The 18,884-nt window shown below is 41.6% G+C and overlaps 1 protein-coding gene and 1 non-coding gene across 2 annotated transcripts in view; one reads left to right on the top strand and one right to left on the bottom strand.

Moving 5' to 3' along the window:
* The window catches only part of EIF2AK3 (eukaryotic translation initiation factor 2 alpha kinase 3), a 79,039-nt gene that overhangs the window by 1,705 nt on the left and 58,450 nt on the right, over nucleotides 1-18,884 (top strand). The window contains exon 2 of the mRNA XM_061155310.1: nucleotides 14,358-14,487. Coding sequence (XP_061011293.1) covers nucleotides 14,358-14,487 — 130 coding nt within the window. The remainder of the gene's footprint in view (nucleotides 1-14,357; nucleotides 14,488-18,884) is intronic.
* On the bottom strand, nucleotides 5,520-5,723 carry LOC133065693 (small nucleolar RNA SNORA73 family). Its single transcript, XR_009694955.1, has one exon. It is a non-coding gene; the product is annotated as a small nucleolar RNA SNORA73 family (small nucleolar RNA).

Here is an 18,884-nt window from a genome sequence, read left to right as displayed (position 1 = left end):
TGAACCCACCTTGGCAGGTGGGTTCTTTACCACTAGCATCACCTGGGAAGTACTAAAATTTTAGAAACACCCTTTGAATGTTTATATGTAGATGATTTCAAAATGCCAAATATTTGACAGAATTTTCAGAGGTTTTGCTAATGAATTAGCTATCCAGAAAGAATGTTTTTATTTATCTTAGACTTCTGAAGCACTTGCCCAAAGTGAGGTACATAAAGTAGAGTGGTATGTTTCATGTTTCTTAAAATACAGATCCACTAGAGCAGGTGTTTGTTGGTGCTTAAAAGGCCCCCCCACGATACCCTGGGGTTACCGAGGTTAGGCAGTTAGCCCCTGTCCTCCAGCAAGAGGTGCAGTCCAGCAGTGAGGATTAAATAAGATGACCTGTAATGACATTATAGGGCAGAAGCCATGCAAATTAAGTGCTCTCAGTGTCCCATGTTTCTTGTGGGCAGTGAGTGGTACTGGGGTGAGGTTGGAAAGAAGACAAGAAAATACTCTGGGAGAATGAGTTGCTTCCTCAAAAGTGGGTAGAAATGTGGTGAGCAGAGCCTGGACTTGAGGACACAGTGAGGGGCACGGAAGCTGTGTGTTTAGGGAGGGCTTCCCAGGTGGCGCTAGTGGTAAAGAATCAGCCTGCCAGTGCAGGAGATGCTAGAGACTTGGGTTTGATCCCTGGGTCTGGAAGATCCCCTGGAGGAGGGCGTGGCAGCCCACTCCAGTATTTTTGCCTGGGAAATTCCACGGACAGAGAAGCCTGATAGGCTGCAGTCCCCAGGGCCCCAAAGAGCCAGACACGACTGAGTGCATACACACACACCCATTATTTTGTTTGTATGCATTTGTGTGTATGTGTGCATGTGAGTGACCTGTAGGCACAAAAGAGTTACAAACATACATACATGTGTGCTGGGCAGGGAGGGGTAGAAGATAAGGCTAGAAAAATAGGTTGCAGCCATATTGTATATATACAGCTGTATGCTAGTAACATCATCATCACCTGGAAATGTTAGAAATGTTAGAAATCCAGAATCAGGCACCGCTCAGACCCACTGAATGAGTATCTGCATTTTAACAAGATCAGCATGCAATTCACATGCACTGTAGTTTGTTTTCGGCTGCACCCCTTGGCATATAGGATCTTAGTTCCCTGAATGGGTGCATGCTGAGTCACTTCAGTCGTGTCTGACTCTGTGACCCTATGTACCGTAGCCTGCCAGGCTCCTCTGTCCATGGGTTTCTCCAGGCCAGAATACTGGAGGGAGTTGCCATTTCCTCCTCCAGGGGATCTTCCCAACCCAGGGATCGAACCTGTGTTGTTACATCTACCTGCATTGGTAGGTGGCTTCTTTACCTCTAGCACTACTTGGGAAGCTCCCTTAGTTCGCCAACCAGGGATCAAACCCGTGCCCCCTGCAATGAAAGTGAGGAGTCTTAACCACTAAACCATCAGGAAAGTCCCCCACACACTACAGTTTGAGAAGTGTTGTGTAGAGTATCTCAAATGCCAGACTTGATCTAAGCTTGTATTTAGGGACTGTTTCTCTGGCATTACTGTGTACATTAAAAAAACTTGAGGTGTGGAAACCAGAAGGAGCATGTTATGGCAGTGCCCATGAGAGGTGCACTGTCCAGTGGATAGAGAACAGAGGAGGTGGAGATGAGAAATCGCAGGTGGAACCTTGGTTCTTGGCAAATAAATTGATTCCTCCTCTCTTGGCACCACCGGCTGAAGATGCAGATGGGATGTCTAAGAAGTAGAGCACAGGTGGAAAGTGGAAAGATTAAGGGGAGCAGAGAGGAAAAGGTAACTGGTTGGTGTTGGACATGGTGACTTGGCAGTGCTGGCAGGATGTCTAGAGGGAGAGATTAAGTAGGAAGTTGAATGCCTGCAGGTGGAGAGATGTCAGGGTAAATTGTTGAAACTGCAAAGAGGAGCTTGTGATAAAAACTTCAGGAAATGCCCTTTATGTTTTGGAGAGATAAGCCGGCAAAGGAGACAGGTACAGCTGTCCAGGTTGTACAAGAGGCATAGGGTAAGGACTGAGAAGATGAAGGTAGTGGTAAAGATCCTGCCTGCCAATGCAGGTGGATGTAAGAGAGGGTTCAATCCCTGGGTCAGGAGTGACAACCCAGTCTAGTATTCTTGCCTGGAAAATCCCATGGACAGAGGAGCCTCGCAGGCTACAGTCCATAGGGTTGCAAAGAATTGGATGACTGAAGTGACTTAGCAAGAGAGCAAGCATACCTAAAGAAGGGGTTAAAGATTCATCCTTTCTGGGAATTCCCTAGTGGTTCAGTGGTTAGGACTCTGAGCTTCCATTGCTGGGGGCATAGGTTCAGTCCCTGGTTGGGGAACTGAGATCCTTTAAGCCACGCTTCACGGCTCCCTGCTCCCCCTGCCCCCTAAAGAAAAGATTCATCCTTTTGGCCCCACTTCCTCAGTCCCTCACTGTTAAACCTCTTGGGATCACTGATTTTCTTTATACATTCAGAGAGTGGGAGCTTATATAGACAGGTTGGAAAAGGAAGGAATAGGAGAGGAGGCGAAGGTAGTTGGCAAGCAGAACTACTTCTTTCTCAGAAAGAAAAAGAGTGAAGAGAGGAATTTCGCCTGCCAAAGAGTGAGAGATCTTTGGCAAACAGTACTGGTTAGGATAAGATGGGCTGGGGTTTAGGGGTCTGCCTAGTAGCTTAAGATAGTACGGAAAGTTTGAGAAACCTTGAGTAAATTGGTAGAATCAGCAAGAGATAAGTATGTAGTTTGTAAAAGACTTTTTTTAAGTGCGCTACAGAAAAAAGTGAGAAAAAAGAGAGAGAGAATATCAGTTCTATAATAATAAAACAATATCCTGTTTATTTAAAGAAGGAAGATTAGGGGAACAAATTTGGATTAACCAAGCGTTTATTGCAGATAACTGTGAAGAACCATAGTCTTTGCAAAACTTTTTAAAAGTAGGAGGTGGGAAATTGAGATCTTTGTTTTTACAGGTTGTCCTTTATCTCCCAAGAAGCAGAATGCAACTTGCTCATTCTTTTTTTTTTTTCTCTTGATGGACTTTTCATTTTCTTGTGATGGAATTTTCAATCTAAATGCTTACTCTGCATCTCAGGCATGTAAATGAGTGAATAAACAATTTTTTTTCCCTTTAAAAAGTAGCTAAAATGAACTTGTTTTTCTTGTAGCAGTCTTGTTGTCAGCGGTTCTTCTGGTGAATATTACATTTAGTTGAAATTTAAATGAGACGGTCATTGCAGAGTGTTGGGAAGAAGGTCAGACTCTCACCTCACTGTTCAGTTTTATGCATGCATGTTGGCTTTATATGATGAGTTACCAGTTTTCTGACTTCAGCACAAAAAGCAAACTGCAGGATGTCATTTGGCATTCTTGTGATGGGTTGAGCATCCTCCAATTGATATCTGACAACCTTGGAAATTGTAAAGCACTAGTTTTAGCTATCACACCAATTTTAGAGGCAAAGTTCCTTTTGCCTCTGATTCCCCTCTAACAAAAGTATCACTACATTTGACATTCATTTCATCTCTCATGCTTCTTTAATTGGTACATCTGTAAACTGGAATTTTTGGATTTAATGAGTTGTAACAGGAAAACACTTCCCAAATGTAAGATGATTTAATTTCTCTTTATTTTTTTCTCCTCTCTATCCTTTACAAGCTGATCTGATCTGAATCAATGGTTTAGAAATCTAGTCTTCCTCAGATTTTCAAATTCATAATCAAGCCTTTTTTTCCCCAACTAAAATGACCATTGAATAATAGAATTACAGGATACAGTGTTAAAAGGAAAGTCAGTTATCTGTTCACTTTTCTGACCCCAGACTTTTTTTTCTCACTTATTTAAAACTTTTTATTTTGTATTGGGGTCTAGTCAATTAATAATGTGTGACAGTTTCAGATGGACAGCAAAGGGACCTAGTCATAGATATCCATGTATCCATTCTCCCCCAAACTCCCCTCCCATCCAGCTGCCACATAACACTGAACAGAATTTCATGTACAATACAGTAGGTCCTTGTTGCTTACCATTTTAAATATAGGACTATGTACATGTCCATCCCAAACTCCCTAACTATCCCTTCCCCTCGGCAACCGTAAGACCCCAGACTTTTAAAGTTGACTAAGAATCACACTGAAAGAAGAATTTGTGCATAACTTTCAAGGCAGGCTATAAGCCAAAGTAAATATACCTGGTGAGTAATGGATTATCCTTCCTGTCCTATAATTGTCTTTTTAGTGTAATTGACACCTGGACTCTGGCTTTGATATTGACAGGGTTGAAGAAACTGTTCTGTGTTCACACTCCTGGGCGCAGAAGGTGACCTGTCTTTATCACCAGCTGTAAGCTGTGGCTTCCACGTGGTCCTTCATTCCATAAATACTGTCTGGAAACTCCATCGGTTTTTTTTTTTTTTTTTTGGTAAGATAGGAGCTGATTGTTTATTTTTATTACAAAACATTTTAAAATGCAGAAAGGAAAGCTGGTAGATTTTAGAAATAAGTGTGAGGGGGGAAATTTTTTTTTAAGTTTTTCAGAAAGAGACAGACTTAAGAGAACAAATTTATTATGATTGACGTGGGGAGAAGGGGTAGTTAGGAAATTTGGGATGGGCATGTACACACTGCTATATTTAAAATGGGTAAGCAACAAGGACCTACTGTATAGCACCTGGAACTCTGCTCAGTGTTATGTGGCAGCCTGGATGGGGAGTTTGTAGGAGAACGGATACATGTATATGTATGGCTGAGTGCCTTCACTGTTGACCTAAAACTAACACAATATTGTTAATTGGCTATGTGCTAAATTACTTAGCTGTGTTGGACTCTTCGTGACCCTTTGGACTGTAGCCTGCCAGGCTCCTCTGTCCATGGGATTCTCCAGGCAAGAATACTGGAGTGGGTTTTCATTTCCTCCTCCAGTTAATTGGCTATACCCCAATACAAAATAAAAAGTTTAAAAAACACTGTTTTAATGTTTTCCACCCTGTTCTATTTGTCAATAACCATTTTATTTAAAAGATTTCATAGAAGAAAGCAAAGTGCTTCAAAAATGTTTAATTCTAATTAGAAACGGATATCTGCTTCCCTCACTTGGTTTATGACAGTGAAAACTTAAGAGTATTTCTGTAAGGCTTAGCTGATATGTCAGAGTTATATAGTCAGTCATTTTTGGCATTATATTTGTTTATATTGGGGGCATGACTAGTCTTGTGACAGGTTTAAATAAAGGAAGTTTAATCTGAAGATTTACTTAGTAGGTGAGGACTACGAAGTAAAGCCCAATTAATATATTTGTTTTTCTTTTTTTCTTTTTTTAATATATTTGTTTTTCAGCAAGAATATATGCTTCCTTGAGTGAGAGCATATATTTTAGGTAGAGGATTCTTGGTTACATAAAAAAAAAAGCAGATTTAACCCAATCACATTTTTAATTTTGTGACTGTTTTTTTTTCTATGAAAGGAAATGTGCAATTTTATTTTATTTTTTTTTTCTTCTTACTGGATGTTTCCTGCATGATTTGTCTCCTCAGTCATTGTCCACAGGACTCTGAGAAGCTGTAGGAATATGCAGGTGCAGACTCAAGGCCCAGCTTCATCTCCAACGTTGTGGAAAGGGACTGTACATCACAGGGCTGAGCCCTATGCTCCCCTACGCCACCTGGACAGAGCCCAGGGAGAGTGACCTCCTGGGGTATCCACGTTGGAGAAATGTGCAATTTTAAAATAAGCAGTTGTTAACGTAGAAACCATTCAATCGATAGAACTTTCTACTGTCACCTACTTCTGTTTCAAATGGGAAATTTATTCAGGCCAAGTTACTGTATGAAAGAATTCAGCATTTATTTATCAGACTCTGATAAACTTAATTAGAAATAGGCAGGGATTCTAGGTGATGGACGTTGGAGCAAACAAAATTTTTTAAAATTGGTATTCATTGTGGCCTAAGAGCATTTCTGCTCAGTTAAGGGCATAATCAGAGCAGTAACAGATGTGTGACATTTTGATGAGATTTCTGGGGGAAATAAAAGCTGCACATTATAGTAATATAGGAGTCGCCACTTACGCAGACACATAGTTAACAGAATAGTTGAATTAGAATTAAAAAAAAAAAAAAAAAAATTTATGCTTCACAGTTCTGTCCAAAACCTCTTTTAGGTGCATGACCTTAGCCAAGTTGCATCTTTTCACATCTTTCTCAGCTCCTTTTTTGTTTTATGTAAGTAGTAGTATCTGCCCCAGCAAAATTTATTCATCCAACAAACATTTACTGCCTCTTACTAGGAGCTCCACACTATTGGGTGCTGGGGATGGATACATGGACTGTCCTTGAGTCCAGGCCTGAGAGGGAGCTACATGTGTTAAAGAATTAACTGTGCTGAAATGGATGATAATGACATAAGAGGAGTTTGAGAGCGAAGAGAATGGAGACGGCAAGTGAACGAGCCCTTGAACATGAAGTGTCAGGGAAGGTCTCGGCTGCTGGGATGATGTGAGCACCGGCTCAAAGCTGTGGTTGCCAAAGCAGGGCTCCGGGACCCTTATGTACTTGCTTGTTGGGGAGCCAGGAGATGGGTTCCATGTTTTCCAAATAATATAAGGGAAATTGGCCATTCACTGAGGAGAAGGCTGATTAAAAAGGCAAGTTTTCTCAGTTTGCACTGGAACTAAATACCAGACTTAATTAGTAATATTAGCTCTTTCTTTCCAGAAGTCTTGAATATTTTGATTAGTACTTAAATGGTTTCTCTGAAGATAGGAAAATTCATTAGAAGTGATATTTGGGGGATGTATAAAATCATTTAAGACACGAGACAAAAAAAAATAAAGAAAAAAAAGACGTGAGACAAGAGCCAAGTTAACAAAGGAACTTTGTTCAAAGAGTTAGAAACCTAGGTTATGCCAGATTATGTGTGATACCAAGTAGTGTGGCCTTTAGTCAGTGGGCACAGGGAGCTTTGGAAGTTGATCAGATTTCAGTTATAGAAACAAAACTGTCAGAAGAATAGAGGAAGGAAGAAGCCAGAGGCAGGAAGTCTTTTGTTTGTTTGTTTTGGGTTTTGTTTTCTGTTAATTTTTTTTTTAGTCTTTGGTGTTTTTTTTTTGGTTTGTTTTTGTATAGGCTGGATGTCTTTAAGATGTTCTAATGCGACATGCGAATCTGTCATAGAACAAGGGCAGTGGGACTGAAGAAGAATGAAAAGATTTAAAGGAAGCTTGAAAAACAGATCAAGAGTACACGACTGTTGTTTAAATGCAGGGGGTGAGGGAGGAGGCAGGTTTCATTTCTGATATAGATGTTCAGTGATAGGGTGGATGCAGAAAGCCTGGGGAGAGAAGGGAAACTTTCTGAACGCGTTGTGGTGATGCCTTGCTGAAAATGCTGAAGTGGGGTTGGGAGAGGGATGAACTGTAAATACTACATTAGTTTAGGGATCTGTCAGATTACACATACAGTAAGTGGCGACTTTGGATAAAACTAGAACTCCTCGGCCTGCTTTTTGGAGATTGAAAGCTGTCAGGATGGCAGGTGAGGATGGGGGCAAGGACTGGTCTAGAATGGGAGACAGCCAGTGTTCCAACTTAGGGCTTCCCTGGTGGCTCAGTGGTAAAGAATCTGCCTGCGATGCAGGAGACATAGAAGACACAGGTTCAATTCCTGGGTTGGAAAGATCCCCTGGAGGAGGGCATGGCAACCCACTCTAGTATTCTTGCCTGGGAAGTCCCATGGACAATGGAGCCTGGTGGGCTGCAGTCCATAGGGTTGTAAAGAGATGGACACGACTGAGTGACTGAGCCCTCACACTGTGTCCCAGCTACCATTGGAGGGACCAACCTGATGAGGGGAGGAGACCTGGCCATCAAGTCGAGGTCATTGCAAACCTTTCTTGAAAGGGGCTTTGAAGAATCACGCTATGAGTGAGAGAACAGTGCTTGCTGTTGAACCATCCAAACAAATGACTTTGTAAACCAAAGTAGCCTGTAAGTGAGAGAAATTTCTAGAGTTTGCTGATAGTGTTGATCAGTAGGCCATCTTCATCCAGGTAATGGATTATTATTATTTTTATTATTTTTTACTCCCAGGCAATCACCCTTTGAGGTAAATCACTCTTTGCCAGACTGGTCTTATCTTGAGACTCACCTTGGGTACTTATTAAGCCACCATCTCTGAATCCCCTCTGCAGAGGGAACCAGTGACCCTTTACTGGTTTTTAACAAGCACTCCAGATTATTTTGGTAATCAGGTCAATTTGAGTTATGCTGAGCTGGGTGAAATCGTCCTGTTTTATCCATGAAAAAGCAATTTGAATGGAGCCATGAGCAGAACAACAGCAGGGCCATGGGGATGGGTACACAGGGTTGACTTCAAAGCTCTTTCTGCTGGAAATGCTGCCTGTGTAGTTCTTTTGATTTTTAAATGAGTTAAAGAGTTTTTCATCTCGTTCATAGAAACTGCCAAATAGAGTAGATCATGGGGAGATAAACGGCCTTAGATTCTCCGTCTTTTTGTTTTTTTTTTTTGAGGAAAGGGAAGGCCTTGATGTTTGTTCTAAGTGCTGTATCTTATTTTGACCTCTGGTTGTTCTGCATTCAGCTGGAGGGACTGTTTTTCCAGCAGTGTCTGTCTCCTTCATGTGGCTCTCAACCAATAGTATGTCAGAGCACCTCTCTCCAAGAATGTGATAAGATGTAACCGTCTCAACTATTAACTATCTCTTTGCCCTCCAGCTGTTACTCATTTCCAGCAGCTGCAGAAGGGAAAGCCCTCTTCCAGTGATGTGCTTGAGACAGAGCCCATAAATTGTAGCAGTGGGGATAATGAATTTTTTTTTTTTTTTGACATCTGACATGTGCTTCCCAAGTGGCTCAAGTGGTAAAGAATCCACCTGCCAGTGCAGGAGATGCCGGAGGCACAGGTTTGATCCCTGGGTCAGGAAGATCCCCTGGAGAAGGAAATGGCAACCCATTCCAGTATTCTTGCCTGGAAAATCCCATGGACAGAGGAGCCTGGCAGGCTATGTTCATGGGGTCGCAAAGAGTTGGACATGCCTGAGCGTGCAAGAAGAATTGACAGGGTTTGTTATGGGAATTTCTGTTATTCCCATTAAGAGGAGTTAAAAAGAATTAAGGATATACCATTCAAATCTAAGAACCAGATTATACTAAATATCAATGGCCAGTTTAAGAGCATGATGTACTTAATTGTCCCTGCCTGCATGTTTTTCTTTCTTTCACTTATTGCTTAAATTCACATATACCCTCTAGATCCAGTTCATCATCTGAAAATATCTTGTTTATTTTAAAAAGCAAAATCTTTACATAAGACATATGCATCTTTAAAAAAGAAATGTTTATTCTTGGCTGTTCTGTCTTCGCTGCTGCTTGGGCCTTTCTCTGGTTGTAGTGAGCAGGGGGTTGCTCTCCATTTGCGGTGCTTTGGACTCTCAACTGTGGTGGCTTCTCTTCTTGTGGAGTACGGGCTCTAGGCACGCGGGCCTCAGTACTTGTGGCACACAGGCTCAGTAGCTATGGCTTGCAGGCTTTAGAGCGTGGACTCAGTAGTTATAACACATGGGCTTAGTTGCTCTGTGGCATCTGGGTTCTTCTCAGACCAGAGATTGAAACCATACAGCAAAGTGACTCAATTGAAAGTATGTAATATACTCTATTTTACATATATATATATATATATATGTATATTATTTTTCATATTCTTTTCCATGGTGGTTTGTCAGGTATGAATTTTTTTTACCTTTCATTATGATATAATTTTTTGGCTCACTATATCCTTCTCCATCTCCCGGTAGATCTCTATAGAATGCAAGATAATGTGTGGGGAAGGAAGTCCAATTGTTCCTTTTCTTTTGGTTTTTTATTCTAGTTTGTAGTATGGCAAAAATGTTTATTTTCATAAATTAGGCTAAGAGTTACTACTTGAACAATTCAAAGTGAAAATTAGTGTATAGATAGGGAACTAAATTAAATTAACACTTTTATTCACTTGATAAATTTATTCATTTGCTAAATGAGTAAGTCCTCTGAAAGGTTTCAAAGGAGTTTACTTGAACTGGCTTGTCTTATTTTCTTTGAAAGGTTTCAAAGGAGATTACTTGAACTGGTTTGTCTTGGTCAACTTGTAGCTTTACTTTGAATTTGTATATATCGTATATGAAGTAGAATAGATAAAAGTAGCATTTTATAATCCAAGCCAGGAGTATAACTGTCTATGTTTGGAATTTGTGTCATCTTCGAGGAGTAGACAAATATACCTAACAAATTCCCAGAAAGACTGTTCTACACATCTTTTCATTCCGCAGATATTTGTTGAGAGCTTGTCATGTATCTGGGGTATATGTTCCAGGATGTGAAGGAAGAGCAGGTACAAAGACCTTGAGGGAAAATTGCACAAGATGTGTTTGAGGAATTGGAGGACTCAGTCTGCTGATATTGATTTTAGGTATGTGAACTCTGAGAAGCCTGTTGCACAGTCTGAATCTGGCAGGCAGTTAGATATGTATGCCCAGAGTTCAGGGAAGGGGCCTGGAACCAGAAATATAAATTTGGAAGTTGTGAATGTATGTCATTATTGTTGCTGCTGGCTGCTACTGCTAAGTCGCTTCAGTTATGTCTGACTCTGTGCGACCCCATAGATGGCAGCCCACCAGGCTCCTCTGTCCATGGGATTCTCCAGGCAAGAATACTGGAGTGGGTTGCCATTTCCTTCTCCAGGGGATCTTCTCAACCCAGGGGTCAAACCCACGTCTCCTGCATTGCAGGTGGATTCTTTACTTTCTAAGCCACCAGGAATAGATGATATTTTAATCTAGGAGAGCACTAAAGAAAAGTACATGTAGGTAGAGAATATTTTTGGAGATAGGAGAGATGAGGAGCAACCAGGAAATGAGACTGAGAAAGGAAGCATAGAATGGAGAAAAAATAATTAGGAGAGAATGGTGTCCTGGAAGCTGTGTGAGGGTGGTTGATGGAGGATGAACAACCAGGTCCTAATATATGTGTTATTCACTAAGTGGTGTCCTACTCTTTCCGACCCCATGGACTGGGGCTCGCCAGGCTCCTCTGTCCATGGATGGAATCCTAGTGTATAACACAGGGTTATTCAGTTGCTCAGTCATGTCCGACTCCTTGCAACCCCATGAACTGCAGCAGGCCAGGCTTCCCTGTACTTCACCATCTCCTGGAGCTTGCTCAAACTCATGTCCATTGAGTTGGTGGTGCCATCCAACCATCTCATCCTCTGTTTTCCCCTTCTCCTCCTGCCTTCAGACTTTCCCAGCATTAGGGTCTTTTCCAGTGAGTTGGCTCTTCACATTCAGGTGGCCAAAGTATTGGAGCTTCAGCATCAGTCCTTCTGATGAATATTCAGAACTGTTTTCCTTTAGGATTGACTGGTTCGGTCTGCTTGCAGTCCCAGGGACTCTTGAGAGTCTTCTCCAACACCACAGTTCAAAAGCATCAATTCTTCAGCGCTCAACTTTCTTTATAGTCCAACTCTCACATCCATACATGACTACTGGAAAAACCATAGCTCTGATTATATGGACCTTTGTTCGCAAAGTAATATCTGCTTTTTAATATGCTGTCTAGGTTTGTAATAGCTTTTCTTCCAAGGAGCGAGTGTCTTTTAATTCATGACTGCAGTCACCATCTGCAGTGATTTTGGAGCCCCCAAAAATAGTCTGTCACTGTTTCCATTGTTTCCCCATCTATTTGCCATGAAGTGATGGGACCGGATGCCAAGATTTTAGTTTTCCGAATGTTGAGTTTGAAGCCAGCTTTTTCACTCTCCTCTTTCACCTTCATCAAGAGGCTCTTTAGTTCTTCTTAATGTAACAAAGGGAATTACATTCAATATCCTATAATAAAGCAAAATGAAGAAGAATATGAAAAAGAACATAGATAAATGTAACTGAATCATTTTGCTGTATACCAGAAGCTAACGCAACACTGTACATCAGCTACAAGTTTTTAAAAAAGTGCCAATAAACTAGAGGGAAAAAAAATGTAGCTGATAGAGAGCAGGAGAAGTGGCTGGTCATGTGCTACTGGATGGTCAAGTGAATGGGATTTGTCAATGTGAAAGGCATGGATGAGTCCTATGAGAGCCTTTTCAATGGAGGGGTAGAGGCAGAAACTTGGTTAGAAATAGTTCAGTACAGGAATGGGGGAGAGGATTTGGAAACTAAGACTACACAACAACTCTTTCAAGGAGCTTTGTTCCAAAGTGGGGCAAGCAATGGATTGGAAGCTGGAGCATGGAGAGTTAATCTTCATGTTTAATCTGGTTTGGTTTTTAAGTTGGGAGAAATAGTAGCAGGTTTGATGGCTGGGGGTGGGGAGTGCTGTGTTAGTTGGGAAATAATTGATGTGAAAGCAGGAGGAGAGATTTTGAGGAATAAGTCCTCATATATGCATGGGGAAAGTACCTGTTGCCTGAGTGGAAGTGTTGGGAGTGGATGGGAATGTGGACAGTTCACTTACAGTACTAGGAGGTGAGGGGGATTTCATGGGTCCAAGTGCTGATACATAGAGAGATGGGATAGTGGGGTCTCTTGATTATTTGTTTTCCTTAGTAAACACCTGTCTAGGAGGCCTAGCCCCTGAGTTGCACGAGCTTGGAAGAAGTAGTGGAGGAAGTTTGAGGACAAAGGCAGAATGAAATAGTTAACCTAGGGCAGTGGGAGAGGATAGACTAGGGAGCCATATTATGATTGTGGAACATCATTTGTAGTCCTTTTGACGTTGATGGTAAATGAATAAAAGTGATACCTGTCAGCATGGTTATGTCTGTCTGTCTTCAACCACACAGATGCAAGAGGGAGCAAAGGCAGACAGTTGAGTTTAACTCGGGTTGGAGTTCTGCTAGTCCAGTGTGATGTGTAGGAGAGGAAAAAGGGAGTTGAAGGCATGAACAGGGAAGTGCTTAAAATGAAAGATGTGGAATTTAAACTGGAAAAGAGGAACTTCGCTGGCAGTCTGGTGGTTAAGACTCAGCATTCCCAATGCAGGGGTCCTGGGTTCCATCCCTGGTCAGGGAGCTAGATCCCACACTCGGCAGCAAAGATCCCTCATGCAAGAACTAAGTTTTATTTACTTAGTAAATAAAAACTATCTTGGCTTTAAGGAAATAAAGTAAATAAAAACTATCTTGCCTTTAAGGAAAAAACCAAAACAAAAACAAAAAACTGGATAAGGACAAAGTAAAGACATAATGGTGGTGAAGTTCAGGGTAACAGTGGTAGGATCAATAGCTAATAGATTCTGGTGGGGTCAAAGAAGTAGAGGAGGTGAGCTGAAAAGAGGAGTTGGTGGCTTAGGGTTGGATGCTTAACATTTCAGTGGGACAGGGAAGCTGTGATAGATAATGACAGTGTCTTAGGCTCTGATCATGGGAATGACTGGGGCAAGGTAGACAGATCTTGAAAACCCACAGAATGTGTTAATATTGACAGTGAACCAGGAGCTCAAAATTTCCAAGGAATGGAGCCAAGTGACCCAAAGATCAAAAGATAATTATTAGGAGGGGTAATGGATGGAGTGATTTGATCCTGAGGGTTTTTAGAGAGGAAGGAAAGAAAATAGTCTAGAAATGGTAGCACGGTATGAGGACTACACTTACCCCATCACTGGACCTGGTAAGGGTGATGGAGAAAAAAAATTCTCATAGCTTCTGAAGGAGTGTCTTCAGGTTTCTATTAGAGCAAGAAGGTGAGTGGACATTCAGGGGAAGCTGTTTCAGGGTAAAGGCTTCAGGAGTTGGGGAAATACAAGAGTAAGGGACAGAAGAGGGTATGTTGAGTTCCAAGTGGGGATTAGAGTGTGGGGACGAGGAGTGACCTTGGACTCTGGGGCTTTTCATAAGTGGCACAAACAGAAAAAGGGCATAGTGCAGTTGTCTTGGAGGGCTCAAGACAAGGTGAAAAGACTACAAGTGTCACGGGGATGTACCCCTGCTCCCTGCCCTTACAGATAGAGGCCTGGGGAGAAGCTGGTTTCTTTCTTCATTCTTTATTGGCTGCACTGGGTGTTTGTTGCTGCCCTTTGGCTTTTCTCTAGTTGTGGTGCGTGGACTTCTCCTTGTGGTGGCTTCTCTTGTGGAGCACAGACCCTAGAGCTTGGGCTCAGTAGTTGTGGCACATGGACTTACTTGCACTGTGGCGTGTGGGATCTTCCTGGACCGGAGATCAAACCCATGTCCCCTGCACTGGCAGGTGGATTCTTATCCACTGGACCACCAGGGAAGTCTGGGAGAGGCTGGTTTCTTTTGAGTGTGTGCCTTTGGAATCTTTTTAACTCTGTCCTTTTCATTGTGAATTTTACAGATCATTAGTGATCATCAGCACTTTAGATGGCCGAATCGCTGCCTTGGATCCTGAGAACCGTGGGAAGAAGCAGTGGGATTTGGACGTGGGGTCTGGTTCCTTGGTGTCATCCAGCCTTAGCAAACCAGAGGTGAGAATTTTCTGTTATGTGTTGACAAGAAAACTTAGTTAAAATGAGCACTTGCTGCTGTTACTAGTAGATATTTGCTTATAGGACTGGGGCTCAGGAGCTGATCACCTAGGTGTGGGGGGTGTCTGTCTCTAGCAAGCTGTGTCCCCTGGAGGCATTTGCTTAGCTCTTCTTTCCCTCAATTCCCCCTTCTGTAAAATGAGGTGGATGATGTCACCTACTTCTTAGGATTGTTTGGGGCCTGAAATGAGTTAATCGTATAAATGAGTAATTGAGGATACTATCTGCTATACCAATAAAGCTCATTAGCTGTAACATGATCATAATTTCTTCTTCCTAATATCATCATCATCACCATCACGAGGTCCCTAGGAATAATAAAACAAATGTAAACAACTGTGTTTTAACAGTTGGAAATACATGTTGCAAAACCCCATAAATTATTCCCTATGTGTTCCCTCAGTTGTCCATCCTAATTTTGAATATAATTCATCTGACATTTTCTTTGAGTGTAATTTTAGACAAATTGGATTATTTGCAGTTAGCTGCTTTCAAAACTTTTCTGGCACATGACTCCCAAACTTGCACAGGTAACTTAGCCCCTCAAGAGCTTTAGCATCTGCTTGCGTAAAGTCACGACATTGCCTACCTTGATGAGCGGAGCAGGTTAAGGAAAATTAAATGACAGAAGTTTATTTTTCTGACCTTTAGTCTCGACTCAGATGAAGTCTCTCTCCTTTTCTGGCACTCTACTCTCTTGTTTAAATCATTTAAAACAGGTCCCTCTTTTGAGTTATGACTGCTGACATAGAAGCAGTCATCTGTTTTCTAGAACATTCTCAGCCTTTTACCTTGTTCTTAGAGGTAAGATACTAGGATCACTAGGATACTCTTCCTCCTCCTGCCCCCACCCCCACTCTTTTTTTTTTTTTGGCCTCACCTTGTGGGATGTGGGATCTTACTTCCCTGACCAGGAATCAAACCCAAGCCCCTTGCAGTGGAAGCATGCAGTCTTAACCACTGGACCACCAGGGAGTGTTAGTCTGTCAGTCATGTCTGACTCTTTGTGACTTCGTAGACTGTAGCCCTGCCAGGCTCCTCTGTCTGTGGAATTCTCCAGGCAAGAATACTGGAGTAGATAGCCATTCTCTTCTCCAAGGGATCTTCCCCACCCAGGGATCGAACCCGGGTCTCATGCATTGCAGGCAGATTCTTTACTGTCTGAGCCACCAGGAAGGCCCCTCTGGAGCACCAGGGAAGTCCCCCTTTTTTTCCTCTTTCATTATCAATCTTTCCCTTTCAGAAAGCTTTTAAGCTGGTAACAAGTTTGGGAAAAACCTAGCATGAGGGGCTTGAGAATGACCTGATTAGTGATGATGGAATAACTGCTATCAGTGACCCCACTGCTCTCTAGAAAACCCAGGCTGAATTGTGTTCTGGAGCACCCAGGCAGATACTTAGGGCGATGGCACTGCCCAGCCTCCTGCTTGCCGTGTGCTGAGCCTTGAGTAGACTTTCAGAGTGCCTGCTGCTTATCCAGCAGTATGCTGAAAACATCTGTTGAGAATCGTGAACTTCTGTGTTGTGAATTATTAATATAAAAGCACTTTGATTATAAAGTATGTTACAAATTTTAGTCAAATGAATTACTACCCAGACTGAAGAGTCGTTTATTTGTGTCCTCCTGGGATAATGCTTGGGCATGCACATTTTGCTTTATTTTCAAACTAGACGTGAAAGATGATGAGCAAAATCAGAAGACTGTAAGCTGTTTACACCTGAGGTAACATTCTGGTGTGTTGTAGTGGTGTAAAGCATGTGTGCCTTTACAAACTAAAACACGCTTACTGACAAAAAGAGAAATTGCACGTTATGACAAATAGTTGTGATAACCTGGGTGCCATTGAGTGTGTTTAAATTATAAGCAGCTGGTCAACCTTGAAGCTTTTCTTACTATAGCAGTTATATTAGCTATTTTTAAACTACAATTTTCTCACTGTCCCTACCATTTTCTGTGGCTTATTAGGGCTCTCTTGTTTTTTGTTTTGAAATTTATATATTTTAACTGGAGGATAATTAGTTTACAGTATTGTCATGGGTTTTGCCATACATCAGTAGGAATTAACTGTAGGTGTACATGTGTCCCCTCCATCCTGAACCGCCGCCCCCCCCCCCCCCCAACCATCCCTCCAGCTTGTCACAGAGTACTGGTTCTGGGTGCCTTGCTTCAAATATCAGACTCGCACTGGTTATGGGACTCTCTTGTTTTAAATGTCATGTTTCTAGTTTAATAGAAGACAACTTGATTTTCCTGTATGCCTCTGCCTTCAACATGTTGCATTGTTGTTTTGGTTGAGCTATATGATGAAGAAAATCCACAGGTAGTTGGGAAAAGATTTTTTTAGTAGCCTTTTCAGATAATTGTGATCATTCTTTTTTGGTTCTACACAAGAACAGGTGAAAGTTTCTGGAAGGTTAGTTGCCCTGTGGAATCTGAAATCATATCAATGAGCAGTTGTACTCTGTTCCAGTAACATCCATTGGCCTGTCTTGCTTTTTACTCATGCATGATCTCCTAACATCATTGGGAAAATATTGATTCATTGAGTTACACAGATCTTGCAAATGTTGACATATTTCCTTGTAGAATGTTTTGTAAAGTCAAACTTTTTATTATCCCCACCAATCTCTTGAGAAAATCCTTTAAATACTGGGAAGCTTGCATGGGAAGATACAGCTTTTACAAGATTCTAATTTTCACTTGGCAACTTAGATTTGATCATTAACATAGTCAATTGTTTTCCTCAAAGTAAGAGGTTCACTTTGTTTATTTTTGAGAAAATGTCTGCCAGATACCCAAGTCTCATAATCATAGCTTTTCTCTCAGTTTTTCAAGTAAAAATGGAGCTTTGTGAGCAGTGCTGCTAGTTCACCTCAAAACTCAGTCTCACAAGTGCTTTTTCTCAAAACATGCTTCCATTTGGCTGAAGTCCTTAATGTATACCTCCTGGTTGGTTGGGCAGAATAGTAGAAAGGTATGTATTTGGGTCACAACTTGATGAAATTAATTTTTATTGTTTCATCAACACTCTTTTTTAAAGAAATTTATTTTTAATTGGAGGATAATTGCTTTACAATATTGCGATGGTTTCTGCCATACATCAACATGAATCAGCCATAGGCATACATATGTCCCCTCCCTCTTGAACATCTTTCCCACCTCCCTTCCCATCCCACCCCTCTAAGTTGTCACAGAGCATCAGATTTGAGCTCTCTGCATCATATTGCAAATTCCCACTGACTGTCTCTTTTACATGTGGTAATGTGTATGTTTCAATACTGCTCTCTCAACTCGTCCCACCCTCTCCTTCCTCCACTTCGTTCATAAGCCTGTTCTCCATGTCTGCATCTCCACTGATGCCCTGCAAATAGGTTCATCAGTATCGTCTTTCTATATTCTATATATATGTGTTAATATAGGGTATTTGTTTTGTTTTTCTCTTTCTGACTTACTTCACTCTGTATATAGGCTCCAGTTTCATCCACCTCATTAGAACTGACTCAAATGCTTTCCTTTTTATGGCCGAGTAATATTCCATTGTATATATGCAGCACAACTTCTTTATCCATTCATCTGTCAGTGAACACCTAGGTTGCTTCCATGTCCTAGCTATTGTAAATAGTGCTACAATGAACATTGGGGTATCATCAGAACATTCTTGAGTGAAACTTTTTTTCTTCTATTTTGTCACAAGTGTGCAACAAGTGAAGATTCCAGGACTACAAATTTGGTGCTAGATTTAGGCTAAAGCACCAGTTTTAGTTACTGTTGCTTCTACACCATAAATGCAAGTATCACCCCAGGGAAAGGCAAACAGTACCACCTTCTTATGAAAACCGCTTGACCGTCTGCACTTGAAACAGAATCCACAGACAGTGCTTTGAGACCAGCTGATCTAATATATAATAGAAATATTAGGAGAGTATTGGTAAGGTTATAAACATTAACAAGGAGAGAGAACTGTATTGTGAGCTTGGGTCACCTGTTATTCAGCAAGGTATGTGTCGCTCATCATCTAGAAGTTATGTTCAGAAACTGGACAAGACACCACTAAAAGGGGAACAAAAACTGCTCTTTTGAAATGCCCCAGATTGGATGCTTAGCATGACAATACTTTTCTGAATGCATCTGATAGACTATTTTATGACAGTCCTTAGCTTTTAGGGAGAAAAATTAATTTTCTCTGTCTGAAACCCAGCATTTGCTAGGGCAGGTAGTGTAGGGAGAAGGACTGGGTGAACCCAGCAGGCAGAAGGAACTGGTGGGGAGATGTAACAGGAGCCACCCAGCTGACAGTAAGTCTCCATTTGTTGACTCCTCTGCTGGAGTGTCAGTT

The sequence above is a fragment of the Dama dama genome, chromosome 11 (genome assembly GCF_033118175.1).
Source record: "Dama dama isolate Ldn47 chromosome 11, ASM3311817v1, whole genome shotgun sequence".
Classification (NCBI taxonomy): domain Eukaryota; kingdom Metazoa; phylum Chordata; class Mammalia; order Artiodactyla; family Cervidae; genus Dama; species Dama dama.
Note: the sequence above shows the minus strand (reverse complement) of the source record. Positions and strands in the feature narration are given on the sequence as shown.